Genomic DNA, 26,257 nt, shown 5'->3' on the forward strand with positions numbered 1-26,257 from the left:
CCCTGGCTGTTTCTGTGTCCACACGTGGTAACAGCCTGGTTACAGCTTCATGTATAAACCCAACTGTAAGCCCAAGTTCTCAAATAAACCAGTTTGAGTAGTATGAAAGTTTGACATCCTCATCTAACATCGGCTGTTGTGATATAAGTAACTTAATGTAGTAGTGGTGGTATTTTTCTCACACGCATTTGTCAGATATGCCATACAGTATATGTGACAGCTGTAGGACTTTGTTGAGTATATGAAAGGCAGTTGAGGACCTGAGTTTGGCTTAACATGTGGTAGCATTTTCATTTTTTGGTTGGTACCCAACTGTGTATAATGGAATACAAGCCTTAGATTCTTAGCCATAACCCATAATGCACAAACTGACATTACTGTGTATGGATTCAATAAAGAGACCCTATTTTAAGCTATCTAGCCTGTTTACTTAAGCTCATCTTATTTTAATGTAAATATCAAGTGTGACAAGATCAGTCACTGTGAAATTACACTTGGTAGATTTGTATGTATTAGGACGATGGGAGTAGCCCTACTTGAAGACTAAGAGGAAATGAGACTAAGACCTTAGTGACACACTCCTTTCATTTCCTCCTGAGCTGTCAGCTATGAATAGATTTAATGAATGGTTTTCCTTAGCTGATAAAAACCCTTTTAACTGTGGATGTGAGAACGAGTGAGAGGGATTTTGTCTTTTTAGACAGTTGGAAAACTGGGACTTGGTTGATTTCTTACTGTATTTTCACTATGAAGCATATCTTATAATAAAGACTGGAAACAGAAAAAAAAAGTTGCCTAGCTGTGTCCATAGGTGACAAAACTGGAAATTTAACATTTATGCTTTTTGTTAGAGAGTGAAAATGATCAATGAGTTTCATGAAGGGTAAATAAAAGTCCTTAAAACCAGTCATCTTCACTTGTTTTATATAGATTATAGCCTGGTGAGCATAGCAGCACATTCGAAGTGGACAAACCAGCCAAACTCCAAGCCCAAACAGAGGAAATACTACATTGGCGGTTGGTCAGAAGTACATATGTAAAATTGTATCTTTGTTACCAGCAGGCTGTTGTAAAAATTTCTGTAGTTAAATCTACAAAAAAGATAAACAGATAAAAATCAAAGATAACACAGTCTGACAGGCAGAAAATACCTATCACATCTCAGAGTGGTGTGAAGTGTCTTTAAAAAAGTGGAGGGCTGGCAGATCTAAACCTATACTGCAGGTGAACAGCGTTTGATAGTCATATCCTTAATAAATAGGAAACTTTCACCTTTCTTGAAGCAGTGTGACACGATCTTGACAGACCACAGAACAAAACATCCAAAGAGTTGTACACAATTCTGTCGTCTATATTTGCATTTATGTTTTAGCATGTTTCAATAAATCACTGCACCTATTTCCCTGCACCTATATAAAGAAATAAGGGTTGGCTCAATATATTTGCACAGTAATGTATGTATAAGTGAAACATTGCAAAAACATAATGCAGCTTTAAAAACAAAAACAAATCCCAGATTTTGCGTGAAGTAAATGTCACTGGGCCCAGTGGAGACAAAGAAAAATAGCTGACATCATTCTTGTGTAAAAACAGTAAAAACTTCTACACACACCTAAAACTGACCCTGTGTTCTTGAATTAAACTTGCTTAATAATTAAAACAGCAGTGTTCTGCTCACCGCTGCTGATCATTATCGGTTTAACACTAATGAAACGATGTAAGTCGTTCTGATCAATCACTAAGTCCTTGAAGTGAGGGCAGCCATTATTGGAGTAATTTGCCATTGCTGGAGTTATAGCTGTGAATTAGATAATTTAGTCAAAATCTAATTAATATTTGGGCGCCTCTAAATTCTTTTCTAGTGTTTAACTCTAAGTCTGTACACCTGTCTGTCAGATCAGTCATGATGCCTGTGCTCAGAGCGTCCTGAGAGCCACAAGCCTGTCCCACATTTTCTCAGCAGAGACGATGAGCTTGTTGATATCTGGAGGATTTTTAATGAGCAGGTAGGAACCACCAAGAACAGCCCCCACAGCACTGAGCAGCAGGCCACGGTTTATCACCTGTGAAGAAATGAATAGATAATTAGTTTGAATTCAGTTATTTGCTTCACAAATCACACAAAGGTTGGTAAATTGCTTCCAGTTTCATGAACATCAGTATCCCAAACATAGCTGCAAAGAAAACACCCAGGCTTTGTTTCCCTGGAGATCAATGGCAGTATGTGACAGGGGTGTGGTCTCTGGCTCTGCTGCAGTGGAGGGATGGTGCAGCGGGCTTGAGGGGCAGTGCCAGCGAGGCTGAGGGTGGAAGGGATTTAATTAATGAACGCTCCTCTTTTTATAGTGACGCTGAGGACCAGAGATGAGGTGCAGAGATGTGCGGAGACTGGAGTTATTGAGGTGCCAACCAGCAAACTCTGTGGCTGAGCTGCCCGGAGGAAAGCATCTAGCTTTTGAAACACCGTACAAATAAAACTGTTGCAATATATGCAAAATGCTCAGATTTCAGCCATTCTTACCTGGCCTGTTAGACAAACTGATAACATGACATTACATCTAAACATGGCACCATTGTATATGTACATACATAACTTAATGTCAACATGATCCCTGTTAGGTAGAGACATAACAATGGTTCCTTGAGTTATGTTATAACTGAATGATTTGTAGGTCATTTATTGTCATAGGGTTAATAAACAACATGTGTTTGTTTCAAAAATTTAAAGTAAATTAAATAATTTGACACCTTTTTAAAATCTTTTTTCTATGTAATTACAATATAATAAAACTTTATTGATCCTGAAGGTTGACCGCGAAGGAAATTGGGTAATTGTTGTAGTTCAGTTGCTTACCTAAAGTGAAGTAATCCCTTCACCCAATCAATGACCTTGCTGTTACTGACACTTTTATAATACATCCTTACACTTCACTGCCACCCTGTCTCTGACCTATATTTTTACCTGTCATTCCATATTCAGTATCACGCCATATTATCGTGTTAACTGTAATGCTTCAGAGATAATATTTCTTTTCTTTCTCCCATGAAGGTCATTTCACCCTTTGCCCAAACAGCCCTACGGGTTGAATCAATTTACAGGGGAGGCTGTGAAAATCCCGGCTGTCCAACTGTCTATTAGAGCAGAAGCCGCCAGCACAGGCAAATCAGACAGTTCAACACAGAGCCAAGGACTAACAGCCTTATCTACAGCCCAGCGAGAGAAACCACAAACGCGTACGGCCGTGATGTGTGTTAAATGGAGAACTGTTTACTCAAGAGTCGCAGCCACCTTTAGTGCTGCTTCTGATAACACTGTCACTTTGCTAATTACAGTGCTTAGCTGTTCAAAGGTACGAAAAGTCCCATCAAAATTAAATTGCATTCATGTGTAGTGCACATTTTTTCCAAGTATTTTACTTTGTTTTGCCAGTGCCACCGCTTGACTGCTTCGTGGTATCTGGTCCTAGTGAAAGTGACCTAGAGACAAGAAAACAGAAAGAATAGCAGATTTAGTTTTCAGACAAAATGATGTGGAAACAGTTACTATTCATTAGTGATACTGTATCCAACTTACCATTGTGTAAAGTGGAATTATTGTCTTTGGCATGAAGAAGTAGAGGATGTTGTCAACATATTTTCTGAAAAGGAACCATTTGGAGTTGACGTGTGCTCGCATCTATGAAACAATACAACAAATGTGTTTGTCAGCCATTTGTCCATTTTATGATATCATTAGGTAGATCTTTCAGCCATATGAGAAACTTTAGACTTCCTTCTTCCTGCCTTTCGATATAATTGCAGCAGTGGAAGATCAAGAGTATTGTTAAGCCAACACATAGTCCTGCTATTTTTTAATTGCTTTATCCATTACTTTTGAGAGAGAGACTTTAAATGCACAGAAGGTTAGAGAACTGTTCTGCTTCAGAAGTGATGAAGAGGATTTTCATCACTTATGCCCATCAACACCTTTTTGTTTTTCAGTTTTAAGGTCAGTGGAAATACATTTTATTGAGCAGTTGGTTCTCAAAATGTACTTCAAAATGGCTTTAGGATGGACGTTTCAAAAGTTTAATGGGTCACCCGGTCACCCTCAGATGAGAGGAAATTGGTTAGGATGTTTAGGAACAACCCAAGAACCACCAAGGATCAAGCCTGCCATGAACTGGAAACTGTTGGAACAGCAGTGTCACTGTCCACCCTTCAAGTGAGTTTTACATCACTGTGGTCTGAGACGTTGCTGACCAAGAAATAAGCCCCTGCCCCAACTCTGATACATTCAAGCTCACCTGCAATTCACAGGTTCCCAAATGGACAAGCAAAATGCCTTCTGGAGAAAATTTCTATGGTCAGATGAGACAATGATCAATGATCAAGTGGTATGTTTGAAGGTATAAAGGCGAGGCGTGCAAACCTAACAACACTGTAACAACTCTCATGCATAGTGGTGGTAGTAGGGCTGTTTTGCTGCCAGTGCTACTGGTACATTGCACAAAATGGATGGAGTAATGAAGAACAAGGGTTACTGACAAATTCTTCAACTTCACCTCAAGCAGCTCAACACCTGAAACTTGGACACAAGTGGATATTACAACGGGAGAATGTTTGGAAAAAGCAAACATCAAAACAGGATTTGGAACAGATAAAGCAGGCTTACATTAAGCCTTTTCTTCACAAAAACTGAAACTTCAACCCACTATGCTTAGAAGCTGTGCCGTGGCAAGAAACCAACCAATTTACGTGACATTTCACCAAATATTAGTGGGATCATATGTCACGGTACTGGGCCTGTGACCCAGTGTTTTGGGTTTTTGGATTAAGTTATATTCTTTGATTTGTTGTTTTTCACATTTTTGGTTCTCTTTATCGTTTTCTCCTTGTGCTATATTTTTAGTTTTCTGTCACTGTGCTTTCCATATTCCACGGTTAGTTACTCTTGTCTCTGTGTTTCTGGTTCCCTAGTTAGTCATGCCTCCATGTCACAGTGTCAAGTCACTTTCTTTGTGTAGGTCTCTTGTTTCCTGTTTTACTTTGACAGTCTCAGTGTTTTCAGTTTTGCTTCCTCCCCGTCTCATTTTGTCAGATTAGCCCCAGCTGTGTTTCCCTCCTGTTTCCTTCGCTACACCCTTGTGTATTTAAGTCCTGGGTTCTCCTCTCCCGGTTGTCGTGTCATTCCCATTTGCTGTGTATGTTTCTCCGTGCTCATCATTTCCCTGGTTTTCTTCAGAGTCTGCTCCTAGTTTCTTAGTTTTCTAGCTTTTCTGTTCTTGTTCCTAGTTTCCAGTTTTAGGTTTTGTTTCTTGTATTCTGTATGTTAGTTTTCTTCAGCACAATAAAGCTGCCTCCCTTAATTCATCCCTTTGTGTTTTGCGAGTCCTGCGTTTGGGTCCAATCCTGCCTGCCACACAGCGTGACATGGCAGTATAAGTATATATTTGACCATTTGTGGATTAGAGAAAATCAAAATAAAATAAAAAAATCTAACTTGTGCACCCAATACTTTTTTTAAAATTCATTAAATATGTATGCTGTACAATCATCCCACTATGTAAAAAACAAAAACAAAAAACAGCTCAACAAATTCATACACTGTAAATCATACAGTGTATAAAATTTTGACCACAACTTCCTGCTTTCATATTAAAAAAAATATGTGGATTACTTCAATGTAGTTGTACATGGCCAAGTCAGCAATTGCGTGGTCGTCTGGAACCCGAACTCTGGTATACTCAGGCAGAACAGCACCTAGCGGGATACACAAAGGGCCGTATGGAAATTAATCTGTATGCTCAGCTTTTCTCTCTTCGTTAATCTTTGGTCATTTAAAAAGTGCTTACTGAAATCCTCATTGAATTGATCCATTATCTCGTCAAAGACAATGCAGTCCTCAAAGCCCTATAAAACATGAATAGATGAATTAGTCTCTGTCTAATTCTGCCTTTTCCTCCCCTCATTTAGTGCTACTTACAGCATTCATTCCTTGTCCATAGAAAGGCACTACTGCATGGGCTGCATCACCCATAAGGACGCACGCGTCACCAATGTGATATGGGTTGCATTTGACAGACACCATGGCCTGCGCAGGCAATCGGAAATAATCTCTCTGGAGAGTATCCCTGCAACACAAAAATTGAAATTCAAGAATTACAAACTCATTTTGCACAATTTAATCTGACAGTTGCAACAGACTGTTTTGTGTTTGCCAAAAGAGCATTTATCACAAGACACAAACACAGCTATGCTCTGTTTGTCTAACTAAGCAGCTAAACTGAGAAATTAAAGCAGGCACTTAGCCGTTTATGCCAAAGCACTCTGAATGAGTAACTGAATGAAAGCTTCAAGCGTTTCTGTGCCTCACACAGCCCCCCACCTCTGTCACCCGCAACATATGGTTCACCTCAAATTAGAACCTCACCTCACAAAATCCATATAACTGTAAGTCTGCAATTTCACACTTCACAGAACAGAGCTGTGGATGTGGCTGGAGCTGATGGGATGACGGGAAATAAAAGGCCTTTTGAAGACACTTTGGCAGGTCGGATGAAGAGATAAAGGCAGACGGGGGATTCAGGGAAATGGGTGGGGAGGGAGAAAGTCACTTACGCTCCTATTAGTGGTATGGTGTCAGGGAAGTATTTCTGGAAAAACTCGATGACTTCATCTCCTGTGGTGATCTTCTCAAAATCTTCAAAGGGCATGAAAAGGGTACAGGTGAATGTCTTGTCCTAAATCAGAAAGTAAACAGAGTACACAGAGACGTTAGCTCCCAAATCCATCGTGACACTCTTGATCACAGGATGCTTCACATGATTAACCTTTTACTGCCTGTTGTTCCAGCAGAGATACATGAGAACTGAACTGTTAGCATCACGCCAAGTTATACATCCAAATGAAAGATTAGACTGTTGTGTGGTCTCACTCATTTTGGCACATTGAATCTTGTTTTTTTTCCCCCAAACTATGCTAACTGCATACTAACAGGCCAAAATAAGTACACCTTTATTACAACATCAGTAAATGTAGGAGATTACCATAAAAACAAAGTACCCAAAGCACTTATTTTGCAGAATGGTCAGTTTCAGAATAATATCTAATTATCTTCTGTATTTATTATTTATGCTAATGCTGCTGTTAATGTGAGTTTAACTGCAGGTTTTACACTGCCAGCTATGTATTGCACTTTTTAATAATATGGCTTTAATCATCTAAATCTGGAAAATAGACCAGCTAAATAAACATAGATAATTATAGTATATTGATAGCAATAATAATGATTAACATTCAATTATCAAAAGATATTAAAGTTTTAAGCATTAGCATAATTTGTCTCCTTATGTAACAGTACAGTTAAGGACGAATGTTATTAGTTTTAGTTTTACTGATATTTGGTCATAAAGCATTAGTTAACATGCTTGTGTTTTAATCTGTGTTGTCCTCTGGGACATAGGAAGAGACGTTTCTATAAAGAAATACCATTAATCCATAAGGATTGTTCTTTCTTTTTTCATTCCCAGTACTCTTTCGTAGATTGCCACTGAATAGTAGTTTCAGGGATATTCTACTTAAAGTGATTGGCCAATGAACCTACAAACTCCCCAACAAGGATAAATTCTGCTACCATTTGGTGTCACCAGTTTGGTGGTGACGATTAAGTCATGCAACTGTGATATAGTTTTCTAATGTTAGCATTTTACTAATGATAATTTCATTTAGGCTTCAATAAAAGTTGAGCTATTTTTGAAGACTTTTCTGAACCAAAAGGTAAAAGTGTTGTTGCTGTTGACCCCTCTGTGACCCTGATAAGGATAAGCGGAAGAGGATGAATGGATGGACGGAATGCCAACTTCCCTGGCATGTACAAAAAAGAAAGAAAATCTTAAGTTAATGCAGGAACTGTGTAATGGGGAAAGGTAACAGCCATTGTGATTTACATGTGATGTACATGTACATATTAGTGGGTCTCGATAAAGTTCCTGTTCCTTTTTGGAAGCAAGTTCAAGTAAAAGTAAGATCAAGAAAAACTGAAGGCCACTGTGTTCATTCCTCCTTCATCATTATCGTTCTGGTTGAAGTAAACAAAATCACTCACACCCTGCATACCACACAGTACACAAATGACAATATAATCAACACAGTTTGATTATTAAAAGCCTTAAAAACATTCACCTTAAATCCATCACAAATGTTTAATGAAATTTTTTTTTTTTTTTTTTGCCTGTCCCGTTTGGCTCTTTTGCCATCAGAATTATTGTCTAAAGGCAAAGAAAGATGCCCAACGGATTTACTTTACCAAATTGACCATCCCAGCCTTGCCATAATGGTCCATTTGATTCACCTTTTATTGTTTATTTTATTTTCACTTGCTGAATACGGGACAGACTTGACTGGAGGAAAGAAGGGGAGAAAGAAAGAGGGAAAGAGAAACAGCTGAGAAGAGGGACGGGGGAGAAGGGCAAAAGACAAAAACCAACAGAACGGGCAGAAAAAAAGAAAAAAGAAAAAGAAAATGCATATATCGATCACCTGGATCACCTGTTGAGAAAGAAAAAAGAAAACAAGCAGAAGAGAACAAGAGTAATAGAATAAACAACATCACAATGATATATGGGAATATGACAGTAAATACTAAATATTAAACATTATTGTGCAGCACATACGATCAACAGAACACAGTGTGCTTTGAGGTAGGAGCCAAAAAGGGTGTAGTTTGTGGGTGTGATCACCCGTGTGTACACCTGTGAGCATGGACGCGCTTGTTTTTTGTTTTTTAAAAGGTTCCTTCATGTAATGATCTGCTAGAGGGTGTGGGGGGGCCACAGCCCCGTCCTCCAGGGCATGAAGCAGGTATGGAGGAGATCAAAACTCCAGACATCCAGAGGCCCCCAGAACACAAGAGACCAAGGAAGACCAACAGAGGGGCAGCCGCGCCACTGTCCCAGTAAGAGCTGAGGAGAGTCCCAGATGAGGGCTCACTCAGCAGCCGCGGAGCAGAAGCCAGGGGGAGTTGCAGTGACGCGCCCGTGAGCTCCGCCGGCAGCCAGCTGCGCCTGAGTGACCGAGCCCCAGGCCGAGAGGCCGGGGGCACCCCACCTCCGAAGTGGCCCGAGCGAGCCCCAGGCTCCAGGCCCCGATAAGCGGCCGCCAAGGAGTGAGCCGGTGTGTACCTGGACGCCCACCCCCAGACACAAAGAACCACCAACGCACCGACACCTGAGGGAGTCCACCACTGGCAGGGGAAGTGATGGTGGGGGGAGATAGACCTCCAAACCTTGGAGGGCCTGAGATGTCCCCAGAGAGGTGGCGTCTGATACCCAACCTGACATATAGACACAGACATACAGGCACACACAGACACAAACATCCATTCCCACCCTCATGCTCTCATATGCACTCACTCCACACTCAACCAACGTGGAGACAGACATAAAGAGACGCTGTACACACGATCACACTCCCCAAGCATACTCTACGAACCGGGTCTAGGTACCCTTGCCCCTGGAGGGGGGAACTGCACCCAGACCCAGGTGGTGTTACCCTTTTCCCTGCGGTGGGGAGAGGCAGACCGCCCCGACTCCGCAGCTGCAGGGAGGCCCCACACTCCAGACCGCAGTCGGACGGCCAACTCCTCCTCCTAGCCCCCCTGCTCCAGCAGGTCGCAGAGAACGGGGGTGAGAGAAGACTCCAAACCTCCCTCCGCCCGCTCATTGTAGTGTTGATGCATGTGTGTTCTAAGGTGCATTTAAAACCCAGGAGGGCATGGAGCTACCTGCCAGAGAGCAGCAGGTAAACGCATAGCCCCTCCTAAAAATTAATTAGGCAGATGACATTAAAACGTCAGGCAGTTAAACGGGTACCTCACACACTAAACACTTGAATAAAGTGAATCACATCGCTTTCTAGATTGCAAGTGTCAGCAACTTTGTCTAAATGCTTCAGTGGGTTTCCACAGATGCACGAGAGATGTACCCCGCCGCTCGCCCTAAGACAGCTGGGATAAGCTCCAGCAACCCCCCACCCCCCGCGACCCTGAAAAAGGATAAGCAGAAGAGAATGGAAGGATGAATTTATATGTTTGAGAAATCTTCCCTGCTGATCATAGTTTAGAATTTTCCATCCTCAATGTAAACGGAATGCCAGACACCACTGGATGGAAGTTCACTAAGGTTGTGTTTATTTTTGCATTCTGAGCAGGTGTCATCTATCAACATCACAAAGTCCTCCCCGTGGACATTTTAGCACTGTTACCATGGTATCCACAGCAAGGAAGACAATTTTTTTTTCACAGCCGTGTGAAATGTGTTTCTGGGAAATGGGGAGTGAGTGACAGTGTGAAGGCACTCAAAAGTCAGTTGCCTTAACCTAGTCTCCTTTAGGCGAGGAAAAGAGTTGTGCTGATTCAGCCACGCAGACAAATCATTATGGGATTAACCAGATAAAGGAACGACAGAGAGTTGTTGAGTCAGAGAAAAAGATGCAGAGGCACAGGTGGGAAGGAGTGCAACACTGCTGTGTGAAAAGTAGGGTGAACCTCAGGGTGCCAAGATACTTCTGATGAGTAAGCCTCACTTCATAGTTATGAAGTGAGCCTAATTAACTCCATGAGGACATCCCAGAGGTCAGTCAAGCTCTGAAAGGTGCTAGTGTTTGTTTCCTTTAGCTTGCCACATAATATGCAGTAGTAACTTTACAAATAAACAAATCTTGAATTGCTTAATTTCACTGATATAGTTTAGAAATCAGTTCACACTTACCAAGTTGGGCAGGGCGATCATCATAAATGTGTTTCGTGGCCAGATGTGTAGATAATTAGGCTTCATAGCAAACTGGGGATAATGAAGACAGCCAGCAGAAATTAAATGAGCAGAAAGATAACTACCACTGCAGATGAATTTTGCTGAGCCAAATACTAGAAGCGTGCTGACCTCTCCATTAATGGGTAGCATGGTGAGCTCCATGTAGCCATGAGGGATGTAGGTCTGGCTATAGTCGAAGCGGCTACGCCGAAGGAACTGCTTACGTACGGCAGAGAAAGCCCCATCACACCCCACAATCAAGTCTGCCTTGACCTGCTCCTTGGACCCGTCCAACCTGAGAAACACATTAGCAACATGACAAGTTAACTTCATTAAAAACTAAGTAACATGGAGGTTATTTTTAAGAATTAACTGCTTTAATGATTAAGCCACAGAGTTCCTAATTACACAAAAAATACCCATAAGAATTGAATCGTGTAATGAGCAAAGGCTTACTGGAAGCAGTGTCCTATCGCGTACAGAGCTGTCACTGCTTGGCTTTATAGAAAGCCTCTCTTTTCTGATACTTGAGAAAATAAGGTAACTGCTCAGCCTCGAGGCTATTAGCTTAAGGTCTGAATGAGACACAAATGAACTACTGACTCAAAGCCCGAGTTGACTTAAACTGTATCTTCTTGAATGTTCCATTAGATACAGCAGATTTCTATTAAATTTACAATGTCAGAATGTCACTATTATTAGAATCAAAAGCCACATGATGATCATTTAGTGGTCATTAAAACTTTTACTTAGCTACCCATTAACCTTAATCTAGTTAAAGTTTAGCAAGTTCAACTTAATGATAACACTTTATAATATATATAGCCTGGTTTGATTTGAATAGATTCCTTTGTCTGTAACTACATCTTAGAAAATCTTTCTGGCAGAAAGTTCTGAAGACAACATTTCAGTTTTTGTCCATCTATTCAGAAAAAAACAGTTAGCTTATTACTTTATTATTAACAACACACACGACTGACAAATATTTCATTTCATGTTAGATGCGTTTTCTCAAGAATTAAAGTGCTTGACCAATCAAAGCTGAGGTGGAGTACATAAAACCTCAAAACCCAAAAAATCTTGATAATACAAGATGTCACGGTTCTGGGTCCGTTGGACCCAGTATTTTGAGTTTATTATGTTTTGGTTTATTTTTGCATTATGGATTGTTTTCTGATGTTCTGGTGCTCTGTTTATTATTATCATTATGGATCTGTTTCTGTTATTCTTGGTGAGGGATCAGTTCTTAGGTTTTGGGTTCTCATGTGTATTGCAGTTTCTGTTCAGTGGCTAGTCTGTCTCTCAGCGTCATGTCTGCATCTGGTTTAGTACTTCCTGTCTTGTTGTGAAAGTCTTTGTCTTTTGTTAGTGTGTGCAGCTTAGCTCCCCCGTCTCGTTAGCCCTGATCTCCCCCAGCTGTGTCTCCCTTCTGTGGCCCATTTCCTCATTACTACCCTGTGTATATTAGCCCTGTGTTTTCCCATGCTCGGTGTCGCGTCGTACCCTCAGAATTATGCCTGTGTGTTCAGTTCTCGGTGTCATTGTTCTGTTCACGTTTTCGTTTGTCGCCAGCAATAAAGCTAAGGTTCTCAGTCTCAATTCAATTCCAGAGTCTCAGAGTCTCGCATTTGGATCCTCCTCTCCATCCGCCTGCAGACAGAGCCCTGACACAAATTTCTTTTAGATATTAACAACGCTATTTTTTTGGAAATTCATTCTTGACCATGAATGTCAACACAATATTCAGAGTGTGTGTGTGTGTGTATCCCTCTACTGCATAGCGTTGCCCTGAGGCAACAAACCACATTTTCATGCCTCACACTGGCCCTTCAAAAAAAAAAAAACACCTTTTTTTTTTTTTTTAAATAATGCTACCAGGCACATCTCTTTCCAATAAAATGATGAGTTGAAGGTGGTGTGACTTTCATTTGGGGGGGGGGGGGGGGGGGGGACTACGGTGGCCCTGAAGTGCAAATCACACCAACAAATTGCTAAACACAACAACAAAATTGAGAAGCACAAAAACAAAACTGAGAATCACAAAATCAAATTAAGAAGCACAAAAACAAAAGAAGAATCACAAAAACAAATTGAGAAGCACAATTACATTAAGAAAACCGGAAAGGGTAGGTACCAGTCGGCAACAGGAGACATCACTGATTGGACGTCCGCGCTGTTCATCTTTGGAACCGGAAGTTACTCTGCCTGTAGCGCATTTTTTCAAACATGAACATTAGCGGTGACCCAAACATAGCTGTTGCTATTCGAGAATATTTTGATTCAGGACATACATATGAGGTGATACTGGATATGCTCAAGTGTAATCGTGACATTTCAATTAGTATGCGTACACTGAAAACGCAATTAAAAGAATCTGGACTGTACAGACGAGGCAACTATTCTCCACTTCCTGAGGTGAGGCGTGCCATTTTGGCCGAGCTTCGAGGACCAGGACAATTGTTTGGATATCGGACCATGTGGCAAGTTCTCAAACAAAAACACAAGCTGTGTGTCAAGCGTGATGTAGTTATGAGGCTGTTGAGACAACTAAATCCTCAAGGAATCGCTTTGAGAACTCGAAGGAGGTTCACAAGACGCACGTATCACTCCATGGGGCCCAATTACATATGGCATGTAGATGGCTATGATAAACTGAAACCCTTTGGCTTGGCCCTGTCAGGATGTATAGATGGCTTTTCAAGAAGACATGTTGAGTATTGCAGCACCGACAGCGATCAACTCGAAGGAAAATGACGACGGAGGCAAAAATGTCCTTAATATTTTGGGAACTTTATTCCTCATCAACATGCGGCAAAACTTTTCTCATGGGTGCCATTTTCGTTGTGGTATACTTTTTTTTTTCTTAGGGGCGTGATGACGCAGCATCCGTGCTCTTACAATGAAACAGTGCCTCCTTGTGGTGGCAACTAAAATACTGTCTCTGTTAAACCACAGTAACCATAATGCAGTTAAACACTGTACAACATGAGTACACACAATGAATATCTTAACACCCCCTCTTGTACTCAGGTTGCTGGAATCAAAGAAAAGTTGTACAATAAACGATAACGATACAGTGAAAGCTGATCAGATCGTTTTTGTTTTTTTTTACATGCATTTAAGAAAATAGAGTAGCGTCCTGCTGGACGTGTTGAAAAGTTGGATGAGATAGACGTTAACAGCCATCACTTTATTGCAGGAACTCAAAATGGTCACCGTCAGCTGTTGTGCCGAAATGAGTATGCTTGCCTAGATTTAACGACGCCAATACAAATTGAAAAACTCAGACCAAACTCTCCACTCCTCACAATCAACACACAGAACAGAGTGAAAAGAATACAGCATTTTTAACAAGAACATTACTGCAGGGTCGCTTCAATATTTATGGAAAACTAATATGCATTACTTTGTTTGACATCCATTTGTGGCATGTTTTAAATGGGACCAAAATGTAACAAACCCTATAAAATGACCAAGAACAAAGCTAAATTGATTCTTAAATATTAATTATATACCCAGGTCTCAGTTTTGGATGGACTTGTTTGGAGACCTAAGAGACTCTGGAAACTTAAATGGAAGCCACGAACACCAATGCTTGCTGAGATTCTGCTTCAGAGGGGTTCTACAGAAAGGCCTGGATGAATGCAAAGACCTCTGGAACAAACACAGGATCCGGCCAAGCAGACTTGCATCGTGTCCAGGGGGGATTCCAAACGAACTCTCTCTTGCCTGAATTAACCTTGAAAATGAATTAACCTTTTGCATCAAACTAAATGCAAGGTGTTGTTATTGCTTAAGTTGGTTAATATATATTCATAATTTTACACATAAGTATGATAGAGCAGTTTATAACATGTCACTGCATGCGTTGATTTATATAGTTCCATATTGTCAGCAAAAATCCTTCACTGTTCTATTTTCATTTTGCAGATATGGTTCAAGAGACTGTGGATTTGCTGTTGAGGAGAGGGAACTGGATGTGTTTCCCGAGGAGGGGCTACTGGTTGGATTGTGTGGTGATCCAAACATTTAGGAATATTTACAACAGGCTGTACAACAAAACACACTGCAGCAGCCACAAGACTGGGAATCAGCCACAGAACTGTATTTGGCCCTGAAGGACATAGCTGGGTTTTAGATACCAACTGAACTTCAGTTTGTAATGACATTTGTCAGAGTTACTCTGACGAAGACACACACTGTGTCGAAACGTTAGTTTCTTTCCTTTTTTTTGCACCTAATAAAACCTTTGGACTTACTTGAGTGCTCCAGCCCTTCTGTTTTTCCTTCATTTTTTAATGTTAGTAGTGTTTCCTTTCCCTCTTGCTAAATTGAATATAATATTGTTCATAATATACAGCAACTGGCATGGATTTAAATATTAACATTTAACCAAAAGGAAACATTAAAAATTTTCTTTAATAAAACCATTTACAAATAGTGTCCAGCATTTCTGTCACTTTTCCAACATACACAATATTCAGTGATTCAAAAATCAGTGATGTCTCCTGTTGCCGACTGGTACCTACCCTTTCCGGTTTTCTTAATGTAATTGTGCTTCTCAATTTGTTTTTGTGCTTCTTGATTTGATTTTGTGCTTCTTGATTTGATTTTGTGCTTCTCAATTTTGTTTTTGTGCTTCTCAATTTTGTTTTTGTGATTCTCAGTTTTGTTTTTGTGATTTTTAATTTGTATTTGTGCTTCTCAATTTTGTTTTTGTGATTCTCAATTTTGTTTTTGTGATTCTCAGTTTTGTTTTTGTGCTTCTCAATTTTGTTTTTCCATCCATCCATCCATTCGCTTCCGCTTATCCTTTTCAGGGTCGCGGGGGGCGCTGGAGCCTATCCCAGCTGTCATAGGGCGAGAGGCGGGGTACACCCTGGACAGGTCGCCAGTCTGTCGCAGGGCCAACACACAGGGACAGACAACCATTCGCACTCACATTCACTCGCACATTCACACAATGGCAATTTGGATTTTCCAATTAACCTATCCCCTCAAGCTGCATGTCTTTGGACAATTTTTTTTTGTGCTTCTTAATTTGATTTTGTGATTCTCCATTTGTTTTTGTGCTTCTCAATTTTGTTTTTGTGCTTCTCAATTTTGTTTTGTGATTCTCCATTTGTTTTTGTGTTTCTCAATTTTGTTGTTGTGTTTAGCAATTTGTTGGTGTGATTTGCACTTCAGGGCCTCTCAATTTTGTTGTTGTGTTTAGCAATTTGTTGGTGTGATTTGCACTTCAGGGCCACCGTAGTGGACCCCTTTCCACAAGCTACACTACATGAGAGACATTTCCATTAGGAGGCAAGATAAAGATCACTCTTTTACATGTTTATAGTAAAATAAATGTATATTAAAAATACTTGTATGTGCATGAATACGTTAAGAAGCATATTAGCAGCAAATTTATTTATGCAGTAAAACTGTTACTTTTCATTTTCATTCATTGCCTCAAGGCAACACTGCGTAGTTAGCCCAGTTTCTTTCAGGCAATATAATGCATTAGCATGTGTGTAGAGATGTGTTTGTGTGCATTTATATGATCATAGTCAATGTTTTTTACTTTACAATCTGCTCATAATTACAGGACATGGATGTAAATACCTTTTATGGAAGGAAACCAAGGGAATGTGCACTTTCTGTCCTCAGAAAGTGAGCTTTCAGGAAGTGACAGTGAAGTAGAGGAGTGGATCCTTGAATGAGGTTTGAAGGACACTTAGGAGCTCAGGGGTCAGTTGGTAAAGTAACTGTGTCTGTGTTAGTGCCCACATAGCAAGCAGGTCTGGCCAGGATCTGGTATCAAGTCGGCACTGCTGGCTGACTTCTGGCATGATAAGACGTATGTCATCCAGATATGGGCCAGGCCTGGCATAGATGGCACTGTCTATGTGATGGCTTGCCATAAATGGCTTGATTGTGGCTTGGTTTATGTGGCCCAGGCCTACAGAAAACAGGTCTGGCCCAGATCTGGCATCAAGCTGGCACTTCTGACTGACTGGTGTTTTGGCAGAGTGTATGTCAACCAGATGTGTGCTAGGTCTGGCAATGACGCCACCGTTTATGCGATGGCATGCCATATCTCAGGTGGTAGAGCAGGTTACAAACTGATCGGAAGGTTAGTGGTTTGATCCCTGGCTCCTCCGGTCTGCATGTCAAGAATGTGAATGTGTATGAATGTAGTTAGGAAGCACTCAGTTAAGCTAAAGTGGGTGAATGTGGCATGTTACACATTAGGCTGACATCTGGGGCCAGAGCTGAAACTGTTCTGGGCCAGCACATGGCCAGCAGTTTGTCTACAACTGGCCCGTGGCTGCACATCCCCTACAGATGGCCCACATACCGCAATGAATGACGGCCCTTTGGTGTCCCAGATCAGGTTTGCCAGAGTTAATCCAAACATGGGCCAGCACAGGGCCACCAGTGTGTCTGAAACTGGCCTTGTGCTGGCCCATGTGTGGGCCACCTCTGGCAAACCAGGTCTGGGCCACCAAAGGGCCGTCATTCTTTGTGGTATGTGGGCCATGTGTAAGCACATTGTGTGAGCCTGATCCGGGCCATACCAATTTTGCTGTGTGTGCGTGTGTGTGTGTGTGTGTGTGTGTGTGTGTGTGGTCGTGTATTACTTATTGTTGTGGGGACACAAATTTGTGTACACACTCACATTGTGAGGTCTCGCCTACTTTATGGGGACAAATTGCAGGTTAAATCATTCAATTTTAGGCTAGGGTTAGGGTAAGGTTCAGGCAGGGACTTGTGATGGGTAAGTCTCCAGGAAATGTATGTAAGTTAATGTAATGTCCCCAAAAGTGATGGAAACACAAGGTATGCATGTGCGTGTGCGTGGTTAGGGTCAAATGTTGGATGCATTTTGGTGTTTTATTGTTCTGTGAAATGTTTACATTGTTTATTTGTTGTTTATTTATTTGTTCATTCTTGTTGTACTAATACAACTTATTATAGAATAACTTGGCATTTTACTACCGTTATCGCACAGTGTTGCCTTGAAGCAACAAACCAATATCTGTTTGGGGGGGGTCAAATTTTATGATTGATATATTATTAGGAACCCTAAAGCTCCCCCAAAATAGGGAGAAATATTTTTTCCCCAAAAAATTAAAAAGTCATGCAGTAGAGGGATATGGTAGTATTACTTCCATTAGCCAACATCCTAAGTCAAGAAGCGTGAGGAGTCAGGGCTCCACTTTAGTCCTGATGCAGATGGAGTTAAAATGATAACACTCCTGATAAAAGATCATTAAATCTTTCATTTGGTTGCCATACATACTTTGAATGCAGTTTCCAGTCTACACAGTAATGAGAGTTTAGGTCACAGGAACATCTGAATACAGATAGTTGCTTAAATACCATTACAACAATATTAGCTAAGTGGATTTATTATTGTTAATGACCAGCTATAAAGCCGTGCATAATTACCCAGTGCATAGTAAATCTAACAGCATCTAGTTTTGTAATGATGAGAGTCTGGCTTCAGATTGTTTTTAATTTACATTTGCAGCACTGCATGGATTTAAGGGAGTCACACTCTGTGACTAGAGGTCATCTGCATTTACGCATTTCATGCCGATGGCTTTCTGTTGTACATTTCCCACCTAGTATGGGATGATGCAACTACAGACAGGACCAGCAGATTATTCGTGTGCTTTAAATTATATACACTTGAGAGAGCAAATACATCCTGCTGCAGTTCAGCCACAGCAGAACAGGAGAGACGTGCCCTGGATGCATAAGGTGTGTGAGACTGGGTGGCATTTGAAGCCTACAAAAGACTTCTTTTAATCAAAGTGGGGTTTTTTAAGTGCAGTAACTTCACAGTGACTCATTCAAGCAGATAGGGCAGCATACACATCAAATGTTTGTTGTTGTTGTTGTTAAACACATTATAGATAAGGCTCCTTTCAATTTAGGACCCTCTGATCAGACTGAGCGGAGTTTGTGCTCGTGCATCCTGTGTTAATATTTTACGGCATGGATATGTTGATCATGTCTAAAAAGATTCTGTGTCAGAGGCCAATAGGCAGATATGTGGAAGTGGACCCAAAAGCAGACTGAAGAGACAACTGACTAGCAGTTAACAGTGCTTTATTGAACACAGGGAAACTGCTGCAGGTGAGTTGAGGAAAATGTAGCATGAGTCTCTGACGTGAAATGCAGGTGAAGTGAAATGAGCTCCGTGGAGGGAGGGAGTGTCCCAGCTGAGAAGCGGGATGAGAGAGGTGGTTGATCCAATCCTTTATTTCCAGTAATTCACAAGGACAGGCAGGTGACGTGGATGCTGCCGTAGCGTGTAGACTGAGTGATGGCAGATAGCCAGCAATGATTGTGCAGCCACAGTAGTGGCAGAGGATGTGCAAAGCGAGCTGCAGGTGAGTTGAGTATTGTTCCAGGAACGGCAAAACTAAACATAGGAGTAGCTGACAGACAGGCAATGAGTGGAAGGCTGAGCTGGTCTTAAATTAGCCAGTCTGCTGATTGCCACTGATGGACCACAGGTGTAGAAATGAACCTCCACCCCAATGTGTGGATGCTGGAACCAGCATGGCAAAAAAAAAAAAAAAAAACAGCAGAAACTCACTTGGATCATGAAACTGAGGGAGTGGGGGTCAATGGCACAATCACAGGGCCTGTGGGGAGGAGGAGACACAGCTTTATCTTTACTTCCTGTAGGTTATGGTACTCCTTCAGAGCAGAGGATAGCACCGATGGTTGGTTGGCAGGTGGCAATGAGTCAAAGGAACCGGTAGGTAGGGCCGATTGTAAGCAATCTGCCAAACAGAAGAGACTCCAAAAAGCTACTTTATTGCCGGCCCAATCAATGATAATTTTTCTTTTCCAACCATGAATAGCCGAGGATCAAAGAGGTGTCGGGTGAAGCGAATTTGAATAATGAAATGGATTCCCAATGATTTCCGGAGGAGAATAAACAAATGGGCTTGGTTTGGTGTGAATGTGAGCAAAAACTTGGCTGTTTAGTCCAGTGGCCGGTAGGGGGGGATGAGTGGGAGGTCCAACTGCTTGACTAACTCAAGATCGATGAGGTTTTGTTCAGCACCAAAATCTATAAGAGTATGGAGGGAACTGGAGACCTGGTTGAAGCGAAGGGTGACTGGTAGCGGGAGACAGGGTTTGGAAGTAATCGACGAGCCTTCCACCTGTATCCCTGAAATTACGGGGGTGGGTAATTTTTTGGCCGAAGAAGGAATGCAGCAAGAAAATGATCTGGATTCCCATAATAGAAACATTCACGGGCATAAAAGCACCTCTCTCTTTCCTCCTAAGTGAGCCAAGATCGCCCGATCTGCATAGGTTCGGGTGGAGGATAAGGAGGAGAGAGAGGTGGATGGTGGAGCTTATGGTGGATGTTTTTTCCAGAGATGGCAAAATGGACACAGGGAAGGATTGGAACATTGTTTTATGAGATTAATGGTCTTGTTCAGCCTCTCTCCCTCAGATGATTATCAATCGAGAGAGAGAAAGAGAGACTAAATCCTCAAACGAACCAGGCTTGTCCCGTGATGCCAGTTGATGATTCATTTGATCGTATAAGGCGTGCAAAGGGCTCCTGTGCAAAAATCGACAACAAATTCGGCCACACTACGCTTAGCTCGACACAGATTTATTAATTTCTTCCCTCAGAGGCTGAATGAGCAAAAGTTTTCTTTAGCTCTTGAAGGCTGGAGGCTGGTGAGCAGCAGGTGTGACCTCAGAACAGAGCCCCTGAACTGCAGAAAGAATCTCCCCCTCCTTGTCATGGGTTTACATCACAGAAACTGGAGGCCCACTCAGGCCAACCGATAATGGCAACTTGTTTGGATATTGTGGTCAGAATTAGATCTGCTGGGTTGATTCTTTTAGGCCATTCTGTACTGTCAGTGGACAGAAGGCCGATACGTCAGAGTGGACCCAAAAACAGACCCTAGAGACAACTGACGAGCAGTTGACAGTGCTTTATTGAACACAGGGAAACAAAACTGTAAACAAGGAAAATGTAATGCGAGTCTCTGACATGTGGACAACTGGCTAAAAGTGAGTTAGGAGCAATGGCTTACTTTTCAGCTGAAGGGAAATTAACTCTTTGAAGGGAGTGTCCTGGCTGCGAAGCGGGATGAGAGAGGTGGTTGATCCAATCCTTATTCCCAGTGATTGACAATGGCAGGCAGGTGACGTGGATGCGGCTGTAGCATGTAGCCTGAGTGGATGAGTGATGGCAGATAGCCAACGATGATTGTGCAGCCACAGTAGTGGCAGAGGACGTGCAAAGCGAGCTGCAGGTGAGTTGAGTATTGTTTCACGAACGGCAAAACTAAACATAAGAGTAGCTGACAGGCAGCCAACACACACCAAAACAGCAGACACTCACTCGGATTATGACACCCAGAGGTCTTTCAGTGTTAATTGAGTTGTCACATTTACTTCAAGCAGAACCAGTTACAGAGCAACTAGAAAGTCCCACCACAAGGTTTCAAGTACAGCTTGTTTTTCACCAACTCCAGCCTTAGGCGTTTAACATGTACAGGCCCATAGTCAATAAATCCAGAGTTAAAACAAAGAATCCCAAAGTGCAGACCCTCTCCTTAGGTGACTGTCTGCATGTGGCATGTATAAGATTAGTGACTGTTTACCTGGCAAAGGTCATCAGGCCCGTTTCAGCATTCCAGTCCTGCAGTTTGTGGTCGAAGTTCATCTTTGTGTTTGGATATGTCTCTGCCGCTGTGAGGGGAAAAATGTTACAAAAACTGTTTTTTTAGCACTGATGCAAGCATGACACAACAGCATCAGTTTAATATGACCACTCTATACTTCATTAAAACAATCAGGAAATGTTCAGCCACTGAGGGAATACGGCCTCATGGCAATTAGGACGAATCTCATGAACAACACAGCACAGCTGACAGTGGTTTTATGAAAACCTATGTTTAGGCTGTCACACTTTCCAAAATCTCTTTATCTCGGCGTTCGCTCCAGAAGCCTGGATGGACCCTGATAAGAGTGACGGCTTTGTAATCAGCCTCTCTTTCAGCACGAGCAGGCAATCTAATTAAATGTAGACCCATGCTGTCGCACATTATCTCCAAACGTACACTGAGGCTCTTCATTAAATATTAGGCAAAATCCTTTTTAGCTGAAACACTAACATATCCTCTGACGTCACGTGACGCACTCAGCCGGTTCGAAGGCGTGCATAAAGCTACTGCACAGCGGGCATCTGCGGTGGTCGAGGCTCAGCTCAATAACAATCAAACAAAATTAGGACAACTGCTGAAAGAGAGTATCCTTTAACATGAACGAATCCACTTGTTTATTTCTGCATCACTTTTCATCATCAAAGCTCATTAGCCAGCACAAAGCACTTAATGACAAGACATATAGTTGGGACTCTTGTTAAATGCTGATTAATTCATGTGCTCTACTTTAAGTTTGATCTGAAATTTTTGTGTCTTTTGGGATTTGCAGGTCAGGTGTGGCAAACATGTCATTGTAACATTTATGTCTTATTTCAGTGCCTCATTTTACATCGTGGGTTGCATGCAGCCCACTTTGATCTTAAGTGGGGTGGACCGGTGAAACACGCCTTTCTGTCATTGTAGAAAAGATTAAGTACACATTAAATCCCTGAGATGCATAAATACATGATGAAAAAGTGCTGCTGTAATAACTGAAAAATGTGTCAGTATGACTGGGCTTAAATTCAGAAAGAATGTCCCTTTTTTTCCTCCAGTAATTTATTTTCATTTAATTATTTATCAATTAATCACTTTGACGTTGTGTTAATAGCTACAAGGGAGCAATTGATCATGAGGAACGGCTGTAAAACTTATGAAAATGCTATTAAAAGTCCAAAGTTTGTCCCATCCAAGTCATCCAGTCGACTGGATTGGAGTCTTTTGTGGTGTCGATTCTGGCCCTCGGGCCTTATGTTTGACACCCCTGTATTATTTGAACCCCAACAAGTTAAACTGCCCATATAGGCTGTATGTCGGAAAGAAGGAAAACCTATGCCAAAAAAAAAACAAAAAACATTTTGACTCATTTCCTTGTAACAAAGACTCAGCGTTTGGCTGATAAAAATTCCATTTTGGTGTGACAGTTGCTTGGTAATGTCATCTCACTTCCAGAGACACTATTTATGTTCTTACCTGTTAGCAGCTCTTTGTTCAAATTGGCTCGGTCTACCGACAGGATGTACTGAAAGGAGAACAATCTGTAATGTAGTGCAATTGTACAGGTACAGCTTATCAACTCTGCTCATTTTCATATGGAAACAGGAAGTCTCTAGGGTTTAGAATGCCTGCCTCTGCTTTCACTATCTTCACTGTATAATTTTGTTTTTTTTCCCCCAACCACGAGGTGAAGAATCCTCGCCATACTGTCAGCACTCTAATCGAACAACAGCTTCCAAACACCCTAAAAGTCTGCAGTCTGTAAAGGCAAACAAACTCTATACTGTCGTGTGACAAAAACTCAAGTCTCACTGCACAGCCTGTCACTTGTAGTTGTCATCCTTTGGTGAATTCTTGTGTTACTTCACCAAACAACTACCAGTGTGTGTGTGTGTGTGGGGGGGGGGGTACGCGTTTTAACACAGGGGAGATTTAGCAAGCAAAGTAAATTATTCATCTGCAGGCTGTATCTGTACACATGAGGCAATTCTTACAGTATGTTTAGCAAAAAACAGACTATTATGTAACATTATTTTTCAGCAAACTAATGATAGAAAATGGATGTGCAGTCAGTTAAACAGCCCTCAAAAAGAAACAGTAATGAGCAGCATATCATATAAGTAACATATTTTCTGCTCATTAATCAGTCTTCACAGTGTAATCTGGTTCATTTAGACTTTTTGGTTTTGTGTAAGTGTGAGACATCACAGAATTAGAAAATTCTGTACTATCTGACAGCAGTCATGCACTTGGTAAGGCTTACCTGGCCTTTCCTGCCATAAGGGATTGGGGACTGTTTCCCATTCAGCGAATGGATCATTCTTGCATGCATCGGGATTCCTTTGGCAACAATCTAAGAAAGAAAAAAATTGCAGAACATCTTAAATGTTAAAACTGGACCATTGGGGATAAATAACGGCAGACATTTCTGCACAAAAGTTAAACAAGGGCAATCTATGGACAGCCAGCTTGTGACTCAGTGTCTGCCCTTTATAGTATATGTGAAAATGTGGCGGAGCGGGCCTTATTCTGTCAACCTGAAAAGTCATGCATGTGTAAAAATAAGGGACTGATGCAGAGTTCGCTCATGACGTGATCAGCGCAGCAAATTTGGAGCACCAAAAAAAGGGCCAGTGACCTTAGATGCTATTATAAAGCATCCTGAGTGGACTCAAGCAAAAAAAAAGAAAGAAAAATAGGAGAGTGGGAGATTTCCCGGGGAATGGCTTCATGCTATTTTGTTGCTAGAAATCAAAAGGAGGTTTGCCTCCATGCACTTTGGTCTTTCATTTGGTCCAATAAACAAGTGGGAGGGGTGGGGAGTTGTGGCAGGGGGTCACCAAGCCCCCCTCCTGTAAACTTTGCCTTACCTCTGCTTTACTACTTAAACAGTGAATAAATCGGCATACCTTCTCCTCCAGTCCAACATGTTTCAGTGCTTGCCGGCCTCGATGAGACAAGGCCAGGTTGATGCTTCTCCCCTTCACAATCTTAGCACGTCGGATATCTGACCAGAGACCACATGCACAGGTTTTACACGTTAGTGTAATGTTCTTTAGTGTGTGGGTATATTTGTCAGAGAGTAGTGTGTGATGATAGCAATTACAGAGAAAACCAAAGTTTAAAGGAAAAAATGCTTTGAATGCTACCTTCCCGACTTTCAAAGAGTTCCACATCAAAGCCTCTTTTTGCAAAGAAGCAGGCATTCAGTGCCCCAACCTAAAGGATAGATTGTAGAAACTTTGTGCAATCCCATTCTGCATGGTCTTGTATACATAATTATCTTATGGTCAAACAAGTAACAATATTAATATGTAAGCTGCATATACCCACTGCTAAACAATCTTTCCCCTTAAATGAAGCCTTTAAAATGCAAATACACTTTCTAAAGTGTGAAAGTCAAAGGCCACACGGCGTGAAAAAAAAAAGCACATTAATAATACTTCACTTTGAGTTTCTTGTCTTACCAAACCACCTCCCACCACTGCTACAACTTTTTTCCTGCTCTGTCTGCTTGTTGATTTCTCCATTGTGCTCAGGGTGCTCCAGCTCTCTGACCCACACGGTGTCCAGTCCAAAGGGACTGGCGGGATAGCTGAGTTAAGATTTAAAAGAGGAGGAGCGTTTTACTTTCATAATCAGTTCCCCTTTTGAAAGCAAATACGTGCAACGGATAACAGGATTGTCCAAACAGTGTTGGGCATCTCTGCTGACACAAAGCATCTGATGTCCCTCGGTTAAACTTATGCATGAGTTGCATAAGTTTAACTTTATGACAACTTCTACCTTATTGCGCAATATTAATCCTGAAAGTGAAAACATTCACCTTCCTCACGTCCAAAACCCCCTTAGACTAGACTTTGCAGATTTTCCTGAGTTCAGAGAGTTCATTCGTAATAGGAGTGACCACAAATTCACAACAGACATATGTTTTTGGGGAGGACGTTACCTGAATCTTTAACGGAAAAGGTGCCTAGTGTGACGGATTAGAGCTCCCGATCAGAACAGATGCAATTATAGATATATGAGGAAAGAAATCTGCTGCCATCTAGTGGCTACAGGTTCCTATATCGCTTTGGCGAAATTACCACACCAACCAGCAGGGGGCCCCCGAGCGCACGGAAATGTCAAAATCAGACCGGCGAGATATATATATATATATATATATATATATATATATATATATATATATATATATATATATATATATATATATGTATATATATATATAAGCTGAACAGAAAAAAAGAAAACGGAGTAGAAACAGAAGCGTCATATCAGTCGTGGCCAACTTATGGGATAAGTAAGGTGTGGTATGGAAACAACAAGCATTTTGGATTGGTAACCTACTGCTAGCTGTATAGCCGGTTAGTTTCTTTTTAATACATTTAATGCTGCCTGTTTTATATATATATGCATTTGCCTTGTGATGTAAAAACTAATATTTTAGGCCTGTCTTGAATTCTTTGTGACTGCTCTGACCTTCTTTTTAAAATGTGAATTGTCTCCTTGTTTGTTTTCTTGCAAGCAGGTTAGTAAGTCATGATAATGCACAACTGATCAACTATGGGCAATACAGAGTTAATATTGGCAGTGCTGAGATGGGTGGTTGCAATGCCTTGCATGTGGCAGAACATCATTGGTTAGCACTGCTGCGTCACAGTAAGAAGCACATGCATAGGGTCAGGTTCCCTGGTGATTCTAAGTTGGCCATATGTGTGGATGGACATCTGTTTCTCTGTATTTACACTGCAGTAGACTGTAAACCTGTCTAGGGTATTCACTGCC

The 26,257-nt window shown here is 41.4% G+C and overlaps 1 protein-coding gene across 1 annotated transcript; it reads right to left on the reverse strand.

The window, feature by feature from the left end:
• Positions 1–187: 187 nt before the first annotated feature.
• On the reverse strand, positions 188–25,064 carry kmo (kynurenine 3-monooxygenase). Its single transcript, XM_085478318.1, has 15 exons — positions 24,937–25,064; positions 24,619–24,688; positions 24,379–24,476; positions 23,733–23,822; positions 22,946–22,994; positions 21,431–21,518; positions 10,920–11,085; positions 10,749–10,820; positions 6,601–6,722; positions 5,966–6,113; positions 5,835–5,892; positions 5,660–5,742; positions 3,575–3,676; positions 3,418–3,477; positions 188–2,063 (listed from the first exon to the last, which is right to left on the reverse strand). The coding sequence occupies exons 1-15, from the start codon at positions 24,997–24,999 to the stop codon at positions 1,917–1,919; spliced, it is 1,416 nt and encodes a 471-aa protein (XP_085334444.1). The 5' UTR covers positions 25,000–25,064; the 3' UTR covers positions 188–1,916.
• Between the last annotated feature and the right edge of the window lie 1,193 nt (positions 25,065–26,257).

Source organism: Copadichromis virginalis, linkage group LG13, assembly GCF_057382275.1.
Source record: "Copadichromis virginalis isolate Kocher_CV1m ecotype Utaka linkage group LG13, C_Virginalis_male_GT1.1, whole genome shotgun sequence".
Lineage (NCBI taxonomy): Eukaryota > Metazoa > Chordata > Actinopteri > Cichliformes > Cichlidae > Copadichromis > Copadichromis virginalis.

Coding starts and splice junctions, on each gene's coding strand:
- kmo (XM_085478318.1), bottom strand. CDS start 24,999: ATGGAGAAATCAACAAGCAGACAGAGCAGGAAAAAAGTTGTAGCAGTG. Junction 24,477..24,618: donor ACTCTTTGAAAGTCGGGAAG/GTAGCATTCAAA, acceptor GTCTCTGGTCAG/ATATCCGACGTGCTAAGATT. Junction 5,893..5,965: donor ATGGACAAGGAATGAATGCT/GTAAGTAGCACT, acceptor CATGTTTTATAG/GGCTTTGAGGACTGCATTGT.